General features: G+C 50.4%; 1 protein-coding gene across 4 annotated transcripts in view; it reads left to right on the forward strand.

Moving 5' to 3' along the window:
- The window catches only part of CDH22 (cadherin 22), a 144,482-nt gene that overhangs the window by 66,183 nt on the left and 56,379 nt on the right, over window positions 1-21,920 (forward strand). For all 4 annotated transcript variants that reach the window (XM_032795564.2, XM_032795560.2, XM_032795562.2 and 1 more), the window contains 3 exons: window positions 4,229-4,396; window positions 6,065-6,252; window positions 7,203-7,456. In XM_032795564.2, coding sequence (XP_032651455.1) covers window positions 4,229-4,396; window positions 6,065-6,252; window positions 7,203-7,456 — 610 coding nt within the window. The remainder of the gene's footprint in view (window positions 1-4,228; window positions 4,397-6,064; window positions 6,253-7,202; window positions 7,457-21,920) is intronic.

Consider the following 21,920-nt stretch of genomic DNA (forward strand, 5'->3'; position numbering starts at 1 on the left):
CCTGGCTCCTTTATATCCTCCCAGGAACTTGACTGTGCGTGTCCAGTGCCCAGGAAGGTGTGTTCCTCAGGGTGGGGGTGGGGGAACACGTCAGCTCCTTCCACCAAGCCGCAGCAGGCTGGAATCAGGAGTAGGAGCTTCCCACTCTCTCTGAGTGGGACCGGCCCTTTCCCAGTTTTGAGTCATGTGTTAGTTAATGACCTTCTGTACTTTCCCAGCACCATTCAGCTGAGGGCCTCAGAGCACGTTACAGGCTGGAATAACGTCTCACTCCCCGTGTGGCCCTGCGGGAGCTGGTGAGGAGCAGGTGGGTTTGTCTCAAGCCACAGCCAAGTGGGACTATGACCCAAAAAAAGTCAAACCCAGAGCCAACACTTCTCAGAGAGTCATAGAGTTTAAGGCTAGAAAGACCATTCTGATCATCCTGTCTGACTTCTGGGACCACAGAGGCCACAGACCCTTGCCCAGGGATTCCTGCAGCCAGCCCGGAGCTTCTGATTGAGCTAAAGCAGACCTTAGAAAGAAACATTCTGGAGGTTCATGGAAATGCATGAATTGGGCCAGAAGCAGCAACACTGGTATTCCACAGGATGGGGTCTGCACAGGCCCACCAAAGTCACAGAATGGTCCTGCACCCGCCCGGAGAGCTGTGATGCACTGATAAGCTGTGACGCAGTAGGGAGCGGGGTGGATTGACCTGGGAATATCGTTTAGTTTTACTGGGGCTGTCTGCATGGGGGATGGGAGAGCAGGGGGTGACTTCGTGTGAGGGATGGTACCTGAGCCTGTAACCTGAGCCAGGAGGGGGGTGGGAGGGGTCGACACCTTTGCCTGAGAAACTGGACAAAGAGAAGGAGGGGGAGAGCCAGCTGGAGGAGGTTTTGGTTTCAGTTTTGGGCTGGCTGGGAAGAGGCAGGGAACCCCAAGTCTGGGGTCTAAGATCCTTGTCCCCCAGAGGGACCTGGCTGGCGGGTCCTGGTTTTACCTACAAGCTCTGTTTGGGACTATGTTCCTGTCGTCTAATAAACCTGTTTTACTGGCTGGCTGAGAGAATCACAGGAAGTGAGGGGTGCGGGCCTTGACTCCCCCACACTCCGTGACACAAGCTATATCCCAGCCAGTGCCACCCTGGGCCTCGGGGTTTGCTTCCTACTAGGATGCAGTGATCCCATGCGGCCGAGCTGGGGATAATGCTGTGGGGGGCTGTCATGGGGTGCGGCTGGGCTGGAGATCGTGCTGTGGGTTGGCGTTGGGGGGTGCAGCTGGGCTGGGGATTGCGCTGTGGGGGGGCATTGTGGTGTGGCTGGGCTGGGTACCGCACTGTGGGGGGGTGTCGGGGAGGATGGCTGGGTCGGGTACTGAGCTGTGGGAGGGTGTTGGGGGGGCAGCTGGGCCACAAGGGGGCATCGTGGGGTGTGACTGGGCCAGGTACCACGCTGCAAAGGGCTATCGCAGGGCGCAGCTGGGCTGGGTACTGTACTGTGTGGGGGTGTTGGAGGGCAGCTGGGCTGGATACCACACTCTGTGGGGGCGTTGCGGGGGGGGGAGCTGGGCCGAGTGTCACACTGCAAGGGGGCGTCGTGCCATGTATCGTTAAGTGTCTCAGTTAAACCATTACAACTACACTGAATGCAGGAGCTTTTCTGTCTCATCCCAATTCAGCGCTATTGTGCTGACAAGAATCGTTTTCATTATAAAACACTTCATACCCCTTTAATTAACAGAATTGCTGAAATGTGAATGTGATGGTGCTTCCCCAGAAATAACAGTTTAATATTCAGAGCTGGATGACTGGGGTCTGACTGTAAATGCTGCCAGCCAGCCTGCCGGCCCCTCAGCTCCCGGGATCAGCCTGCCATGGGGCCAAGGGCTCACCCGAGAGTGGTCCCTCCCACTGGGGCCTTGTTTCTTCCAGTGCTCTTTAAAAATGCAAACCTCAAATCTCCCTGAGGGGCATGACGGGATGTGAGGAAGAGCATCCTCTAAAGGTCTCCATCCTCCTGCATCCACACCCTCTGGCAGTGGGAATGGCAGCAGCCCATACAGACTGCATTGGCAGCGACTCTCACAGGGAAACAATTCTTTCCGAATGGACGCAAAGCGAGAAAGGGAGTCTGCAGCCATGGGGCTGACACAGGGAGATGTCCAGGGAGACACGGGGAGAGACTGAGCCCCTCGGGAGTAATGGTGGCAGAAATCGAATTTCTCTGCGATGGAGAGAACTGAGGGGGTGCCGCATCCAGTTCAGCTGGAGCTATCCCCAGTCCTCTGTAGAAAGGTCTTTCTGGTATAAAGGCTGGAACTGCCCTCAGCTCCCTGTCCTCCACCCCATCCCCTGTGCAGCTGCCAGGAAGCTTGAACCCCAGGGAGGGGAAGGAGCTTACAGAGCGGTCCGTGAGTCAGTTTTTAGTGCACAGGAAAGCAGATGCTGGATTGATGGGAGTGCATGGGAACCTGCTTGAGGTAAGGTAGGCAAATCGGATCCTCCCTTTGATTCGTCAGATCGAAGGCAGTGAAAGCACTGCTTAGAATGTCTGGGGTAATTAGAGAACTGAAGTAACAGAGTCCATGGGGAGGTGGGTGAAATTGTGCCTGTCCGTGAGAGTGAGGGAGCTGCAGGGATCGGAGACAATGGTGATGTCTTCATCATAAATCCTAACAATGATAATCACTGGAATAATTGCTAGTTTCAGAAAGCGAGGCGAGTTAAATGTCTCCAGAACACCATCGTCAGCTCCTTCAGCGCCTGCAAATGTCATCAGAGAAAGAGAGAAAAATGGCTGCTCCTCACTGTTCAGTGGCTCCTCCTGGTTTCCTTCAACTTGGGTTCTGAGCAGTGTCCTAGGATGTTTCTGGCTCCTCAGGACTCTGCTTCTTTACTCCCCTGGGCTGCCCCCATCTCAAGCCTGGCCTTAGGGGAGAGGTGGACAAGGGCATGTGAGGTGCTGGAACCCTGTGCCTATTGAGGAGCAGGCAGTGTGAGCAGGTCAGGGCCAGAAAGGGGAAAGATAGGGCTAAATTGCCTGAGCCCCTGCAGGTCTCTCACTGCAGGCTCCTGAGTAAGGGCAGGTCTACACTTATAACACTGCATCTGCGCGGCTGCAGCAATGCAGCTGCACCGCTGAAGTGAAGTAATTCGTACGCCAATGGAGGAACTTCCCCCGGTGACATAGTTATTCACCTCCTCGAGACGTGGTAGCTATGTCTGCCGACATGGGGCTGTCTACACTGGGTGGGAGGGCTATGTCAGTGTAACTGCATCTCTCAAGGTTGTGGATTTTTCACACGCTGAGCAACGTAGTTACACCAACATAGGTCTGTCGTGGAGACACAGGGCTCTAGGCTTCAAACCGGGTTCAGGCTGGCACTGACTTCATGGGAGTTACTCCTGCTGGTCTCAGAGTGCCCTTGGCACCTACTCTAGGCTTGCCACGTCCCTGGCAGTGCGAGGTATTTGTTCTGTGGTAGTGCCTAGGAACCCCATGGCACAAGGCACTGGACAAGCATGGAAAACAGAGCTGGGCTCTGCCCCATATAGCTTACACTCCAAGTATACGAGACAGCAGGTGGATTTGTGGTAATGCTGTCCTGGGCCCGGACAGATCTGTGCTTGGCTGGGCAGCACCATTCACACATGCATGTTCTGGGGCTGTTTGTTTAGCTGGGTTCTGGGCCTGTTCTTGGGGCCTTTCACTGGGTTGTATTAAACATCTCTGTTTTTGTGTGTTATAATAAAACAGCTGGAACTTAGCTTCTCCTGGTGAAACAAACAACAACAAACCCAGCTGGTGCGGCCAAGCCCCCGCCCAAGTTTGCCCCTGCAGCAGGCACATGAAACATCTTGTTTCCTACGACATGACCCGGCCCTCCCACCGCTGCCAGGGTGGATGGGGATGTTTGCTTGCGCAGTTGACAGACTGCTGCAGGGCGATGCTCATGTCTCCCTGGCTCTTCCAGGCCCAGCCTAAGTCGTTGCTCAGCTAATGCTCCTCCCTCAGCTGACCCTGCTGTTACAACCTTTTCCAAGTCCATAAGCATGAGGAGGCAGAGTCCTGCTGGCAAGTGAAGGTGAAGGGGTCCTGCCTTGTGACCATGCTCTGGCCTGGAGCCTGGCCTACAGAATTCCATGTCCTGTGCCCAGGGGAGGGTGGCAGTGAGAAGGGTGCTCCATGGGCTAATGGGCCACCCCAGCGTTCACACTCACTACTTTCCCTTTGACCTTTTCCAGGTGTGATCCGGACAGCAGTGGCGAATCTGGACAGAGAAACTCAGGACTGGTATGAAGTGGTGATCCAAGCCACGGACATGGCAGGGCAGCTTGGTGGCTTGTCTGGATCCACCACAGTCACAATTGTGATCACAGATGTCAACGACAACCCTCCACGATTCCCACAGAGTAAGAGTCACTGTTCCCCGTCCCGCGGGTCTTGCAGGCATCCTGCTGCTGAGCCAGCCACTGTTGTGCAGCATTGTTGCTGACTTTGCTTTGGGGTAGCAGCTAGAGACCCAGTCAAGGACATTGCCCCCTTGTGCTAGGTGTTTCACAGACCCAGAAATCTGGACCCTGTCCTGAGAGCTTGCAGTCTAAGAGGGCAAGTGACATGGAGTGGGGGAGCCAATCAATGCTGAGTTTTAATGCAGACCCATTTGTTTATTAGAATTCTTCTGGAGTCAGTGTCATCTCTCCCTATTGGCCCTTCAACCTGCCCACCTTGGACTGGCTGGCAGTGCAGAGACACTCTCTGACGCTGGTGACTCTGGGTGTAGAGGAGTACAGGCCACGGTGCTGCGGGCCAGTGCATAGTCAGGTCTCTGCAGGTTTCTTTTATTCCATAGGGCAGTGGTGGTGGCAGAGGGGGATCTGACTGGTGACATGCAGGAGTCCTGGCTGCTCCTGCCCCAGCCTGCGGTCGTTGTGTAGTGGGTTTAATAGTCCAAGTGCTCTGCAGATCCCAGCCCTGCTCATTAACTGAAGCAGGAGGGGTGTCCCAGTGACAGCCAGCAAACCCTGGGGGAGTCAGTGGGGCTGCAGGACTGTAGGTGTGAGTAGTAGGTGTAGCTGTCTGTCTCTGTCTCCCTCCCTGTAGGCACTGGAAGAGGGAGAGTAACCCCCAAACTCCATTGGCAGGTCAGCCTGTCTCTTCCCACCATCTCGCACAAATGTTAGGTGCTGACTCAGACCTCAGACGCTGGCTTGAATGAGTCCCAGGCCCTTCCTTGCTACCTGGCAGTCCACCAGTCCCTGCTTGCACACCGCGTGCATGTGGGGTGTTACTGAGCTGATCTCTAGCTCCCAAGCCATTGCCAAAGCTCTGTGACCTGCAGTTGAGTCCCACCACTGGGACAGAAATCCTGTCACTGAAGAGCTGCTGGCTCGGTCTCTGCCTCGCACACCAGCTGATGGGCTCTGCAGCGCTTGGCTGGCAGTCTGGGGTGGAGCTACAAAGGGTTCTGAGCTGTGGCTGGAGGGAGCTCAGCCCTCTGAGTGCATTTGTATTCCGGACATTAGCAGTGGGAAACGGGGCTGTGCTAATGCTGTGCCCACAGAGACCTCGGCACTGGCCCTGGACTGGCTGACATCCCTGCAGCTGGTTCTGAGACAGCCTGGTGTGGTTGCCAGACTTCTAGAGACTGGGATGCTCCTTAATGCCTCACACCAGCTTCCTTCACCCAGAGTGGGGTTATTTGCTTTCCTCTCGCAGGAAAAGCCAACATGCCTTGCACAGAGGTTTAGGAAATGGGGCATCCTCAGGGGTTCCAGCAGGGCCTCACATGTGCCCCCAACGAAGCCCAGACTCTGGCGTGGCTGCCAAGGATAAATGGGACATTGCACACTAGACAGGACAAAACGCTGCAATCTGTGTGTGCGGGAGCTGAGCCACACCGGACCAGGGACCAGCCAGGTGTACTTAGTAGGGTTGCTGGCATTCTGCCTGGAGGCTGGTACACTCGCCTAGTGGAGGTGCCCCCAGGGAGTGTCTGTACGTTGCCTACAGGGAACCCAGGGATCAGAGTCAGCGAAGGCCGTGCTGTGACGCCAAGCCCCTCTCTTCCCCCTTGGCAGAGATGTACCAGTTCAGCATTGTGGAGACTGCCCTTGTAGGCACTGCGATCGGGAGAGTGAAGGCAGAGGACTCGGATGTGGGGGAGAACACAGACATGACGTACCAGATCAAAGATGAGGAGGGGGTGCAGATGTTTAAAGTCACCACAGATAGCAACACCCAGGAGGCGATCATCACCGTGCAAAAGGTAAACCCAGAGGAACGGCACCAGGAGGAGGTGTGAGTGGAGGCAGAGGTGGTAGGTTGGGGAGGGCAGGGCAGGACTCTCAGAGTGGGACAGAGCCCTTCCCTTTTGATGATACTTTCTGGTGCCGGTGTGTTTCAGAGGCTGGGGAATCGCTCCTCCGAGAGCTGGTTTAACAGCATCTTAGAGAAGCTGGAAGCCTCAGACCCTGCCTCCAGCTAGCAGGAAGCAGGAGAAGTGTCAGGAGAGAGAAAGGGAGAAGCAAAGATTGGAAAGAGAGGGCTGAAGAAAGGCAAGGCAGGCAGGGCACCAGCTGAGGAAGTTGCTGCCCACAGACTCTAAGAGACACAGACATTTGTGAGCACAGAATTTACAGAGAAAGACTTTCAGACAAATCTGTAACGAAGGGGTGAATGCGCAGAAGCAAGGTGTGCAGCGGGGGGGCAAACACTAATCCCTGTTATTGATAGCACCTATTAGAGAGCAATATGCCCACGGAATGCTTGAGCCTGACCAACCGCATGTGGAGTGTGTCTGCTTTTTGTGGCAAAAACACTTGGTGCAGGCAGGAAAGAATGAGTGCTCACCAAGACCACTGCATTCCAGTCACCTCTGCTGTAAAAATAATCACAGGGTGATTAATGATCACTACACCATTGAAAATCAGTCACTCGCCCCCCTGGTGCACACAGCCTTCTCAGTGCATTCTGAGTTCCTACATCAGGCCTTATCTGAATGTAGAGTGGGGGAGGGCAGGAGAACTCCCAGCTATGCAAGCCCTACCCAGCAGGAGATGTAGGGGGCATGGCAGGAGCTGAGGCTCTGGGCTTCTCCAGTCCTGGCCTCTCCCGGGAGCCCTGGTGGGGTCTAACCCAAAGCAGCAGTAGTGAATACACCAGAGGTGGGAAGGAACCGTCAGATGGTGAATCGCTAACCCTGTCTTGTTGTCTCAGCCCCTTGACTATGAGGCAAAGATGGTTCACACTGTGGTGGTGGAGGCCCTGAACAAGTTTGTGGACCTGAGATTTGTGGATCTGGACACGTTCCGAGATCAAACCATTGTGCGGGTCTCTGTGCTGGATGTGGATGAGCCCCCGGAGTTCCGGCCCCTCTCCGACCTGATGGAAGTCCAGGAGGATGCCTATGTTGGCTCTGTGGTGGGAGTGGTCACCGCCCTGGACCCCGATGCTGCAAACAACCCTGTCCGGTAAAATCAACCTTCCTAGCTTCACGTTCTCTTCCACCAGGCAATGGGCCTGCGAGCGACACAGGGCCCGGCGGGTGCCTGAGAAGGGATTTGGGTGGGAGGCTGAGTGACAGGAGAGGGGCATGCAGCAGAGAGTGACAGCGCCGGGTGCGAATGGGTGACACGCGGCAGGCGTCTGGCAGGTGAGTGACAGAACCAGTGTGCAAGTAGCAGATAGGTGAGGGCACAAGCCATGTGAGTGACAGATATGTCATTGGCAAATGATGGGAGTTTCAGTGGCAAAGGAATGCCAGAAAAGGGGAATGGGCGATGTTCATACATACATGTGAATGACAGCAGGGCAGCCTCGGAGAACAGGCTAGTGAGTGACCAGAGATGACGGGTAGGCAGTGGAGAAGACGGACAGATGTACAGTGTGGCGTGTTCTGTGGGGCGTACAATTGGAGCCAGAGGCAGGGGCTGGGTTCACGGGAGGGATCAGAGACCAATGGAGTTGATGTTTGGGCAGGGACTCACTCTGCGCAGCAGCTGATCTGCACAGGACGTTTCCCATTTCCATTCATTTGTGGCTAATGAAATTGAGAGTTAAACTCTCATTACCTACCGCACAAAAGCAGGCTTATGGCTCTGCCAAGTGCCCTGAGCAGTGGCAATGAAAAACTGATGTACATAAAACATCCTGGACTTGTGGGGGATTCCCTTGGAAGGCTGGGTGTTGTGGTGCCTGGAATCTCTGTGCCGTAGGTCTCTATACACAGCTGCTCGCTCGAAATGGAGCACTGCTGTTTGCTGGAAAGGAGACCAGCATAGCTGACCCAGGAGTAGCCTGGAGCCAGCACATTATGGCCTTGGATCCTGGAGCTGTTCCTGATGACAGAGAACAGGGCAGAGAGTAGGAGCAGGGACTCCGGGGAGGAGCGCACAGTATGGAAGGGAAAACAGCTGATGACAGCCTGTGAATATAATCAGCAAATGACACAAAGAGATAATGTTCTAACAGGCCTGCTCAGGGCCACAGCAAGGTGATGGGGAATGCACCGTGCCTGGCTGTTTGGTGGGGAGGGAGCATCCCAAAGCCTCGCACTGGACCTTCGAATTAACATAGAACCGTATAGGAATCCCCACAGGAAACTTTAAACATAGAATCATAGAACTGGAAGGGACCTCGAGAGGCCATCTAGTCCAGTCCCCTGCACTTGTGGCAGGACTAATTATCTAGACCGTTCCTGAGAGGTGTTTGTCTAGCCTGCTCTTAAAGGTCTCCAGTGATGGAGATTCCACCACCTCCCTAAGCAACTTATTTCAGCATTTAACCACTCTGACAGTTAAGACGTTTTTCCTAATGTCCAACCTAAACCTCCTTTGCTGCAATTTAAGCCTATTGCTTCTTGTCCTAGCCTCAGAGGTTAAGAAAAACAATTTTTCTTCATCTTCCTTGTAACAACCTTTTACACGAAAACTGTTATCGTGTCCCCTCTCAGTCCTCTCTTTTCCAGATTAAACAAACCCAATTTCTTCAGTCTTCCCTCACAGGTCATGTTTTCTAGACTGTTAATCATTTTTTGTTGCTCTTTTCTGGACTCTCTCCAATTTGTCAACATCCTTCCTGAAATGTAGCATCCAGAACTGGACACAATACTCCAGCTGAGGCTTAATCAGAGCAGAGTAGAGCAGAAGAATCACTTCTCATCTTGCTTACAACACTCCTGCTGATATAGCCAAGAATGAAGTTCGCTTTTTTTGCAACAGTGTTACACTTTGACTCATATTTAGCTTGTGATCCACTCTGACCCCCAGATCCCTTTCCGCAGTATCCTTCCTAGGCAGTCATTTCCCATTTTGTATGTGTGCAACTGATTGTTCCTTCCTGAATGGAGCACTTTGCACTTGTCCTTATTGAATTTCATCTTATTTACTGCAGACCATTTCTCCAGTTTGGCCAGATCATTTTGAATTTCAATCCTATCCTCAAAGCACTTGCAACCCCTCCCAGGTTGGTATCATCCAGGAACTTTATAAGTGTACTCTGCATGCTGTTATCTAAATCATTGATGAAGATATTGAACAGAACAGGACCCAGAACTGATCCCTGCGGGACTCCACTCATTATGTGCTTGCAGAATGACTGTGAACTACTGATGATAACTCTCTGGGAACAGTTTTCCAACCAATTTTGCACCCAGCTTATGGTATACTGCTCCATCTAGGTTGCATTTGATTTCTCTAGTTTATTTATGAGCAAGTCATGCAAGACAGTATCAAAAACCTTACTAAAGTCAAGGTATACCACATCTACCACTTCCCCCCATCCACAAGGCTTGTTACCCTGTCAAAGAAAGCTATCAGATCGGTTTGACACAATTTGTTTTTGACAAATCCATACTGACTGTTACTTATCACCTTGTTATCTTCTAGATGTTTGCAAAATGATTGCGTAATTATTTGCTCCATTATCTTTCCGGGTACAGAAGTTAAGCTGATTTAACATGCACCGCCACAACGCCCTCACCGCCCGCCCAGTTCTTGCAGTCAGCACAGAGTGTTGGGCTAGGAAGGCAGCCAGGGAGAGAGCCCTGCTGGGAGGAGTTATTGAGATCAGCCACAGAGGGCACATGACCCAGACTCCCAGAGTACACGCACACAGCTGCACATACACGCACAAACAAGCTCTGCATAGACTCTGTGTGTGTACGAAGCACGTGCTGTGCCTCAGACATGTGTACGCTGTGCCGGGCACACTCAGCCTTAGCTCAGATATGCTGTAGGCCCAAGGGTGTGTCTACACTGTGGTCAGAGGTATGACTGCAGCTCGTGTAGGCACCCCCACCCTAGCTTTAATTGAACTAGCATGGCTAAAAAGAGCAGTGAAGGTGGGGCAGTGTGGACACCCAGGTAGGCTGTACAAGCCAAGCCAGAACGCTGGGGACATATTTACATTGCTGGCCTGTACCAGGGGCCATGCATGTCTCCACTGCTATGTAGCCATACTAGCTAGACTGACATTAGCATGGACGTGCTGAACCGCGCTGCAGTCACACCTCTGATTGCAGTGTAGACACACATACTGTGCACGTTCTCTCCTCACATACTGCGTGTGCATGTCTGCTGCCTTACTGGGGCTTTGCTAGCAGTGGTGCAGAATGTAGATTTTATTTCCTAGTCTTTAATGGTAGGAAATGGGCCTTAGGGATGGAATTGCTCTTTCTCACTTGCTTCTTGTGCTGCTTCCCGGTGGGGGAGTGATGCATTATTTGCGGAAAGAACAAGTGAATGCAGAGGAAGGAGCCTTTATGGCCGTTGAGAGAGATGGCGATGTTTGGGAAGGGGCGCTTGGACCAGAGAGAAACAGGAGAAGTGTCTCTGGTGTTACAGCAGCACAACACACTCTAGACAGAGCCACATCTCATAGGCTCATAGACTTTAAGGTCAGAAAGGACCATTATGATCTTCTAGTCTGACCTCCTGCATAATGCAGGCCACAGAATCTCACCCACTTACTCCTGTAACAAACCCCTGACCTGTGTCTGAGCTATTGAAGTCCTCAACTTGTGGTTTAAAGACTTCAAGGTGCAGAGAATCCTCCAGCAAGTGACCCATGCCCCATGCTGCAGAGGAAGGTGAAACCCCCCCAGGGCCTCTGTCAATCTTCCCTGGAGGAAAATTCCTTCCCAACCCCAAATATGGTGATCAGCTAAACCCTGAGCATGTGGGCTAGACTCACCAGCCAGCACCCAGGAAAGAATTCTCTGTAGTAACTCAGATCCCACCCTGTCTAGTGTCCCATCACAGGCCATTGGGCATATTTACCTCTAATAGTCAAAGATCAATTAATTGCCAAAATTAGGCTATCCCATCATACCACCCCTTCCATAAACTTATCAAGCTTAGTCTTGAAGCCAGATATGTCTTTTGCCTCCACTGCTCCCTTTAGAAGGCTGTTCAACCCATCACAGAGTTAAACAGCATTAGTATATTATTAGTATATGCATTGTTTTTAAGAGGCCAGCTCAGTTCCATGATTTGCCAGTCCAGGCTGCTGGAAGGTTGATTACACAAGAACATCATAACAGCCACACTGGGTCAGACCAATGGTCCACCTAGCCCAATATCTTGTGTCTGACAGTGGCTAGTGCCTGATGCTTCAGAGGGAATGAACAAAACTGGGCAATTATTGAGTGATCCCCTGTCATCAAGTCCCAGCTTCTGGCAATCAGAGGTTAAGGAATACCCAGAGAATGGGGTTGTGTTCCTGACAATTGTGGCTAATAGCCATTGATGGACCTATCCTCCAGGAACTTATCTAATAGTTTTTTAATCCATTTTTACTTGTGGCCTTCAGAACACCCCTGATAATGAGTTTGACAGTTGACTGTGCATTTTGTGAAGTACCGGTACTTCCTTTTGTTTGCTTTAAACCTGCTGCCTATTTATTTCATCAGGTGACCACACGTCCAGCCTCAAGGGCTTGGCCAGTGGGACTCCGAGGTACCCAAATCCCCTGGCCTCAGCCCCACGAATCAGAATGTGTTTTCTCTTGTCATGCCTGATGCATTCAGTTATGAATTCTCCCTCCAGCAACCCCTAAGCAGACAGCAGTCCTGTCATGCTCCCTTGGGGCACTCTGTCAGCCTACATACCTGGCTGTCCACTGGTTGTGGTTTTTCAGTGCAGAGCAGCATAATAGCTGGCATGTCCCCTTCCCATGAGCCTCTATTCCTCTGTTGCTCTTCCATCCTCTGGCCACCCGAGTAGTGTAACAATCTTCAACATTTACTTAATTCTTCATGGCTTCCAAGTGCTGCACAAACATTAACATATTTACCCTCCTGGTGCCCCGCCAGGAGGTGACACACTTGTCACCAGGACGTCACCTCGCATTAGCTTCCAACTAGACTCACAGCATCTGGTCTTCATCTGGGACACAGAGGAGAGCAACTGGTCCTGACAGCACTCCAGGGCTTGATCCTAGGCCCACTGAAGTCGGTGCTGAGTCCTCTCTGCTGGCACAGCCGTTTGGTGGATCCCCTTTACCTGTCTGATCCTTTGCTACTAGAAAGGAAGAGGAAAGAGGCTCCCCTGCCCCGGACTCTGCTTTGTGTGCTGGGCTTGCCTGGTGCCATGTACAAGGCAGAGGAGCTGCAGTCTCACCTTGCAGTGAAGGGGAACAAACACTCTGCTCCTGAGGTGAGGAATCTCAAGGAGCCCAAGAGGCAGCTGAGCTGAGATTGGCCTCATCAGCATTTCCAGTTCCCACTGGTACCAAGCTCCCAGTGCCTAGCTTTGGGGAACAGAAAAGGAAGAGCTAGAGTATGTCTGGCACGGGTGCCCTCAGCCCCAGGTGGTCCCTTCCACCTGCCGAAAGTGCTCGTCCCTAGACTCTGCTGCTACAGCCCATTGCTCGTGCGAAGCGCTGAAGAGCCGCTGTGCCTGGGCATGCCATGATGTTCTCTGGGCTGGTTATGGAGTTTGGCTCATGAACTTGGCAGGTTTGGTTACATAGGTGAGTGGATTCTATTCCCTCATTTTGGGGCAGTGCAGGGCAGCTGATGTGAGACCCTGCATGTACACCTACCTGTGAAAAGCTGACAGGACCCCAGCTCTGCCCCATGCTGCTAGGAAAGACTGGAAGCACAGAGGGGAGGGCCCTTTCTTTCCCCTGTTGGCCAGTTCATAGCCTCTAACAGGACTGGCCATCTCTGTGGCTTCCTGTTCTCTGCCAAAACCCATGTGACCTTGTAGCAGGGTGCTGCTGTAGAGGCAGCTAATTAGTCCCTGCTCAGCCAGCCCCAATCAGGTGAAATGGATTGGGGCTGGGGAGAAGCCTGTTGCCTGGCCTCTGAACTGGCTGCACCTGTGGCCCTGCAGGCTCAAGGGCTATAAAGGCTGGCTGGCAGCTAGAGGAGGGGGGGAAGAGAACAGCCAGAGGCACGGCAGTCTCCAGGCTGGGGTAGACTCCCTGTAAAGGAGGAGGAGAGTAAGACCTGTAAAGCTGTAAATAGAATCGCTGGTGGTGGGAACTGTGTGTGAATAAAAAGCCACGGGTGCTGCATCCAGGAGGCTCAGAGTGCTTTGTTGAGACAGCAGGGAGCTGCAGCAAGAGGGGCCGAGGAAGAGACCCAGTTACAGACCTCCATCTGTGTGTCACCCTCGCAAAGAACCTCATGCATTAAAGGCACAAGAGGGAAAGAGTCCCAGAGTGGAGCCGTATCACTTCCCAACTCCATCAGGCTGGCCAAATAACTCCTGAGGTGCTTCCTCATGGCAGCTCATGCCTCCAATGGCAATGGGAATGAGCAGCAGCAGGCACGGATATCTAGCACAGTTCCATAAACCCAACGTGCACGCAGCAGGTTTTGTGCTGGGCTGTGAGATTTCCTCCAGACTCCTGGGAGACGCCATCTGGTACATGGAACATTGTCCAAGTCAGACACAACATGGAGGCAGCCTGGGTACTCACTGCCCTCCTTTCCATGAGCCATCACAATGAGGTCATTCATGCCCCTCAACATCCCCACTTCACCCTGGAACAAACCCATTCCCCAAGCTCAAGAGATTCCCTCAGGTGGTTTGTTATAGGATGGAGCCCAGCAAACTCTGTTTTTTCATGCTACATTTGAAGTCAGGCTTCAGGATGACGTCAGACCCCAATACCTGCTGACATCCATCCAAATGCTACCGCCTCGAAAGCCAGCAGCCTGACCCAAGCTCTGGAACTCCCTGCCTATGCAGAGGCCAGGGGGACAGAGAGAATGAAGGGAAGGAGCTGCAGTCTGGGCTTTCCCAGGTGAACAGAGTTTGCTGGTGAAGGCTGTGCCAGAGCTGCGTGGAGAGAGGAGTTTCATCATTCCCTTGGAGAGTTAATTAATCCTTCCCTCCCAACTCTGCCAGGATGGCTCTCCGGACTCTGCCGGGGCCCTGTCTCTACAGACAGAATTAGCAACCCAATAGGTCCCTGTCCCCTATGGAATGCCTGCCTCACTCCCAGGAGCTGGCACCAGGCAAGGCACCTTCGGGTGATCCTGGTGACTCAGAACTCACCCTGGTGCCATTCTGCAGAAACGCCTGCACTGACCTGGGACTTAGACAGGTTCAGCTTCCCAGAGGGCTAGTTCTAAAAAGCCCCCGTCCCTGGAGAGCTGGCTGAAGGAGGAGAGCGGTCCCATAGCACTCTCTGTAGCAGGCTGAGATTGGATCTCTGCATCTGTACCATGGTGAGTTTGTGTGGCACTGGCTGGTTCCAAGCTGCTAGTTCAGTGCCACTCCAATGCAGGCGGTCACTCTTCCACGAAGCCCTACAGCAACGACAGGATTCTGATGCCCAAGAGTATATTTAGATTCCACAGCCATCAGGGTGGGTCTCCACAGCACACCAAGTGGGCTCTACCATCCCCTCCCATGTCAATGGGAGATGGGAGCCCAGGCAGCTTGACTGGCATCACTCAGTGAAAAACAGCCGCAACCTGTGTGTGTCCAAATTTAGGTGGCTGTGCCAGAGAGGAGGGTTAAAAAGCAGCATAAACCCCATCAGGACATGGCAGGGAATCTTTATCTAAAGGGAAAGAGCTTTTAATTTCATTCCAGCTCTTATTCACTGTCTGTCAAAGGCAGGAGCTGGGACATTTTTAGATGGGAGTTTTCTGTTTCCAGTTGGCTTTTCGGCTCCTGCTATATTTCCTGTGCACAGTGTGATTTTCCTCAGACGCGCCATTGTGTTAGGTAATGCATTGATAGACTGTCTGTGTACGTGAGCTTGTTTGTACGGGAGCCTTTTGTTTCTCTCTCTGCAGCGAGAGCCTGTGTTCTGATTGCCTGCATTCCAGGCTTTATCAGCACTGGTAAGATGTTGCTTGGGATTTAAGGTTCTCAGAGATATTTTTGTTTGGCATTCACCAAATCCAGAGACATGTGTTGGACATGGGCATTTTATATACTCCAACAACACAGCAAGAACTACAACCTGCCACAGCACAAAAGAGAGAAGAGAAAAAAACAAACATCACAGAAAGCTTTTCATAGGGTTTGAAAAGCTTCCCATTAACAAAACCACCATTAACAAAAGCCAACAGACACAGTAGCAAATGTGCTCCTCATCGCGGTCAGGGGAGGAATGAAACAACCTGTTTGAGAAATGCAGAAAGATGAGCTCTAAGAAAGCTGTCTAAATGAAACAGCCACTTGTAACATCCAAACAACAGGCGATGCCAGCATGAGAGAGGAAAATGAATGACAAGGGCTGCATTCCAATCAGAACCAGGGACTGCGACAACATAAAGTCCCGAATATCAAACACTGCTCAGGCTTCAGGCGGAGGAGCAAGGAACATCCCAGAGTCCAGGAAATGTGGAGAACATGGGCCTGATCAGCTCAGTGGGGTTGGGCTGCAGCATCACATGCAGGTGCCCAGACACTAGGAGGAAGGGGTCATGCTTTGCTTGTAAGGCAGGTGAGTTTGGTGGCTATAGCTCAGTGCCCAATGGACAAAGATCCACGTGACAAAAAAATGCTGCATCAATTCAGCATAATTGGCAGTGTCTGGTCATTAGAAATTCTGGGCTGAGCTGTGTGGTCCTGAACCTTTTCTCCCTGCTGATCTCAGTTCTGGACACGTAGGAACAGCATGGGGCAGGCAGCTGTCTGAATGGACGTGGCCCCGGGGTGAAAAGAGAGAACTTCACATCCTATCGCTGTCTGGCCTCGATTCAGCCTGAGCATTCCAGAACCACAATCCCACAGCACTATCCAATGGGGCAAGCTGCTTAACCACACTGGCGCCTCACTGTGAGAGGAGCACAGATGTCATATTAGCGATGCGTGTGTGTGCACATGCATAGCTGCGTGTGTCTGTGTTATAGCTCTTGTGTGATGGTGATGCAGCCAGTAAGGTGTATTTGTGTGTAGTTTACCTGACCACACTACCTTGCCAGTGGCATGCCTCTCTTGTTTACACCAAGTCCCTGCTGTTCAGTTCACCCATCCCTAGCATTTACTTCAGTTGAGAATTGCCCATAGTGCTGGGGTTAACATCCCATCTATTGAAAACATGCTGCAGGACCATTAACGGTCAGGGGCTCGACTTTACATCTCACCCTAAGGCAACTTAGCACCATGCAGATGCTCTGGATTCAGCACTGACTGTGGAGCAAAGCCTTCTTTTCTCTAGACGTAAGCAGTCCGCTCGGCATCTTGCCTGGCGTCCCTTTTGCTACATCTCCAGCCAGCTCACTTCAGGCTGTGACTGGCCAGTTCCCACAAGTGAAGCAGGATCAGGACTTCTTGCTATTTGGAAGAAGAGCCCGAAGAAAAAGTCAGGTGTTGCAGAAAGTGGGGTTGGGAGTTCAGTAGGGGGTGCTCTGAGGGGAGACTCACTGTCTCCAGCTACAGAAAGGAATGTTATGAAGAGGAGAAAGATCAGTAACTCTATCTAACCAACAAGGACAGAATGAGACGGAGTGGGTTCAAGCTGCAAGAGGGGAGGAGAATTTAGGTTAAATAGCAATAACACCACCACCACCTAGCACTTAGATCGGGCTTTTTGTCTTCGACAAGCTGTACAGACTTTAAGTGACTCATCCCAGAACCGGCAGTGAGAATTAGGGTATCCAAGAGCTCCCAGGATATTTAAGGCAATAGAACAGTTCTTCTTTGAGTACTTGCTCACATCGATTTCAATTAGGTGTGCGCGCGCCGCATGCACGTTCGTTGGAAGATTTTTACCCTAGCAACACTCGGTGGGTCGGCTGGACGCTCCCTGGAGTGGCGCCGCTATGGTGCTAAATATATACCCCTGCCAGCCCAACCGCCCCTCAGTTCCTTCTTACCACCCGTGTCAGTCGTTGGAACTGTGGAGCGCAGCTTTGCTGACCTCCACATCCCTAACTACTTGTAGTTCTCTACTCCTCGCTGTGTATGTACTTCGAGTTTTTGTGTTTATACTTAGTATTAGTTGGATAGTTAGTGTACATAGTTGAAAGGGGGATCGGGGATTAGCCCCTTTCCTCCGCCCCGGTGCAGGCTCATGCCCAAGGCACCGGGATTCAAACCGTGCTCGGCATGCCAGAAGCCGATCCAATAGGGGATCCCCACAACTCCTGCCTCAAGTACCTAGGGGAATCCCACCTCGTTGACAAGTGCTGCATTGCAAGTCCTTTAAACCAAGGATGAAGAAGGAGCGGGACTTTCGACTGAAGCAGCTCCTCATGGAGTCGGCACTTAGTCCTGGAGCATCGGTACCGATCGCCCAACAGACTGCCTCGGTAAGGAGCGCGCCTTCAGCACTGGATCGCCCCGGTACCGAGAAGGACTCTCGGCACCGACCTTTACCGGCACCGACTCCTCGGCACCGCTCCCTTTCCCCGACTTGTGCTAGAGGCCAGGGGATGTGGAAGAATAATGGAACACTTATGTAAATATCTTGATTAACCCTTCAGAAGGAACTGAAATTTTTTGCACCAGTTTCTATTATTCCTTCCAGCAGGACAGTCTCCATCTGAGAGATGTTTGCTGGTTTGGACACCCATTTCCTTGCAATTGCCTTTTTGACAACAAATAAGCACAGAGCGACAAATGAGTGCTGGAGGCTGCGATCTAGGCCAGGTTGGTGTTAGAGGCCTCTCTGAAGAAATCTGAGGATCAAGGAAAAGGTAATGCCCTTGGCATGCTCCGTCCTTCCATTGGGAACTAAGGCAGAAAATGGGAGCATATCCCACATGAGGACACGCCAGGGTCCTGCCCACTTGCTGCGATGGCTCTTGGAGATTATCAGCATCTGTCTATGAACATGAGAATGGCCATACTGGGTCAGACCAGTGGTCCATCTAGCCCAGTATCCTGTCTTTTGACAGTGGCCAATGCTAGATACTTCAGAGGGAATTAATAGAACAGGCAGTTATTGCATGATCCACCTCCTGTCGTCCAATCCCAGCTTCTGGCAGTCAGAGACTCAGAGATGCCCAGAGCGTGGGGTTGCATCCCTGACCATCTTGGCTAGTAGCCATTGATGGAACCTATCCTCCAGGAATTTATCTAGTTCTTTTTTTAGCCCCATTATTCTTTTGAGCTCCACAACATCCCCTGGCAATGAATTCCATAGGTTGACTGTGCGCTGTTTGAAAAAAATACTTCCTTTTATTTGTTTTAAACCTGCTGCCTATTAATTTCATTTGGTGACCCCTGGTTCCTATGTTATGCGAAGGGGTAAATAACACTTCCTTATTCACCTTCTCCACACCATTCATGATTTTATAGACCTCTATCTTATATCCCCTTAGTCATTTCTTTTCCAAGATCAGCACTCTCAGTCTTATTAATCTCTTCTCATACAGAAGTTGTTCCATACCCCTTATCATTTTTGTTGCCCTTTTTCAATTTCTATGTCTTTTTCGAGATGGGGTGACCAGAACAGCACTCAGTATTCAAGGTGTCAGCCTACCATAGATTTATATTGTGGTATTAGGATATTTACTTCCTTATTGTCTATCCCTGTCCCAATGTTCCTAACATTCTGTTCGCTTTTTTGACTGCCGCTGCACATTGAGTGGATGTGAAAACTATCCACAATGACTCCAAATCTCTTTCTTATGTGGTAACAGCTAATTTAGATCCCATCATTTTGTATGTGTAGTTGGCATCATGTTTTCCAATGTTCCTCACTTTGCATTTACCACCATTTAATTTCATCTGCTATTTTGTTGCCCAGTCACCCAGTTTAGTGAGATCCCTTTGTAACTCTTGACAGTCTGCTTTGGACTTAATCATTTTGGGTAATTTTGTAGCATCTGCAAACTTTGCCACCTCACTGTTTACTCCTTTTTCCAGATCACTTATGAGCATGTTAAACAGCACAGGTCCCAATACAGAGCCCTGCAGGACCCCACTATTTATCTCTCTCCATTCCGAAAACTGACCATTTATTCTTATCCTTTGTTTCTAGTCTTTTAACCAGGTTTAGAGTGGTAGCCATGTTAGTCTGTATCAGCAAAAAGAACGAGGAGTACTTGTGACTCCTCCTCCTTTTTGTCTTTTAACCAATTACTGATCCATGAGAGGACCTTCTCTCTCATCCCATGACTGCGTAGTTTGCTTCATAGCCTTTGGTGAGGGACTTTCTGAAAATCCAAATATATTATATCCACTGGATCACCATTGTCCACATGCTTATTGACCCCCTCAAAGAATTATAAAAAATTGTTGAAGCATTATTTCCCTTTACAAAAGCCACATTGACTCTTCCCCAACATACTGTGTTCATCTATGTGTCTGATAATTCTGTTCTTTACTATAGTGTCAACCAATTTGTCCGGTACTGAAGTTAGGCTTACCGGCCAGTAATTGCCAGGATTGCCTCTGGAGCCTTTTTAAAAAAAATGGCATCACATTAGCTATCCACCAGTCATCCAGTACAGAGGCTAATTTAGTGATAGGTTACCTAAAATAATGGCTGAGGTGTGGGAATCTCCTCACGTTCTCTGCAGTGAAGACCAATGCAAAGAATTCATTTAGCTTCTCTGCAATTTACCTTAGAGTGATCCTTTAGCTTCTTGATCATCCAGTGGCCCCACCCATTGTTTGGAGTATTCCTGCTTCAGGTGTACTTAACCGTTTTTTTTTTGCTGTTAGTTTTTGTGTCTTTTGCTAGTTGCTCTTCAAATTCTTTTTTGCCCTGCCTAATTATATTTGTACACTCGATTTGCCACAGTATTTGCTCCTTTCTATTTTTCTCAGTAGGATTTGACATCCAGTGTTTACAGGATACCTTTTTGCCTCTAACTGCTTCTTTTACGCTGTTGTTTAGCCATGGTGGCATTTTTTAGTCTTTGTATTATTTTTTTTAATTTGAGGTATACATTTAATTTGAGCCTCTAATATGGTGGGTTTTTTAAAGTTTCCATGCAGCTTGCAGGGATTTCACTTTTGTGACTACTCCTTTTAATTTTTGTTTAACTAGCTTCCTCCTTTTTGTGTGGTTCGCCTCCTTGGAGTTGAATGCTACTGTGGTGGGTTTCTTTAGTATCTCTCTCCCTCCCCCCCCCCGATATATTACATTTAATTGCATTATGGTTTTATTGAGCAGTTCAGCTATGTTCACTTCTTGGACCAGATCCTCTACTACACTTACAACTAAGTCAGGAATTGCCTCTCCCTTTGTGGGTTCCAGGATTAGCTGCTCCAAGAACCAGTCATTAATCATGTCTAGAAAATTTATCTCTGGAGCCTATCATGAGGTGACATGTACCCAGTCTATGTGGGGATAATTGAAATCCCCCATTATTACTGAGTTTTCTAGTCTTATAGGCTCTCTAATATCCCTGAGCATTTCGCAATCATCATCACCATCCTGGTCGGGTGACTGGTAGTATATCCCTACTGCTCTACTCTTATTAGACTTTCTATCCATAGAGGTTCTGTGACGCACTTTGAGTCACTGGAGATTTTTACTGTATTTGGCTCTATGCTTTCTTTTGAATGTAGTGCCACATCAGCACGACCTACTCTGTCATTCCTATATATTTTGTACCCTGATATTACCATGTCCCATTGATTATCATCGTTCCACCAAGTTTCTGTGATGCCTGTTATATCTTCATTTAATACCAGACACTTGAATTCACCCATGTTATTACTTAGACTTCTAGCATTTGTATAATCACTCATCAAATTTGTCAATATTTTGTTGTCTACCTTCATGTAATGTAACTGAATGGGACTCTTTTTCATTTGACTGTTTCTCTTCAGTTCCTACCTGTACTTTATCAACTTCTGTCTCCTCCTTTTTACTAGGACATGGAGAATCCACATTAATAGACCCTCCCCTAAGGAACATCTTTGTCCGAATCGTGTGCTCCTCTGCATGTGTTGGTTTTCCCCCAGCCCATAGTTTAAAACCTCCTCTGTAACCTTTTTAATTTTACGTGCCAGCTTTGGGTCACAGTCTCCTGACACATACTACGTTCTGCTGGTGCAAAGGTGGGCAGGGGAGGTTACTGTATGGGCAGAACATATATTTGCATGTGCATATATATGGGTGATGATTTTGGACAGTTGTGTCCTTTAATTTTCAAGCTACTGTGTGTCTGCCTCTCTGTATTTTGCAGATTCCCATGGTATTTGTGCACCAGGGTAGCGGTTTAGCCAAGGGCGGGTGTTGGTTTTAATGAAATCATGCAGCTAAAACCTTGTGTGGGAAGATGCTCTGTAAGCACCCTAGCCTGACAGATATGCACCAGTGTTACCTGCGAGTTCATTGATGACCCTTGAGGAGGTTAGTCCCATGGCTGAGCTGTGGCTAAACAAGGCTGGTATGTGAGTAGAGGAATCTGTGGCCTTGAGATCACACTGGGAACCACCCTCCTTGTCTGAAAACTCTCTGGTGGAGCTCCGGGGTCTTGTCTCTGTGTGGTTACTAATATTGATATTGCTGCTTGGAGGCCCCCAGCTGCATCAGGGCCTGGTTGTGTTGGGCAGGGCA

Source organism: Chelonoidis abingdonii, chromosome 14, assembly GCF_003597395.2.
Source record: "Chelonoidis abingdonii isolate Lonesome George chromosome 14, CheloAbing_2.0, whole genome shotgun sequence".
NCBI classification, from domain to species: Eukaryota; Metazoa; Chordata; order Testudines; family Testudinidae; genus Chelonoidis; species Chelonoidis abingdonii.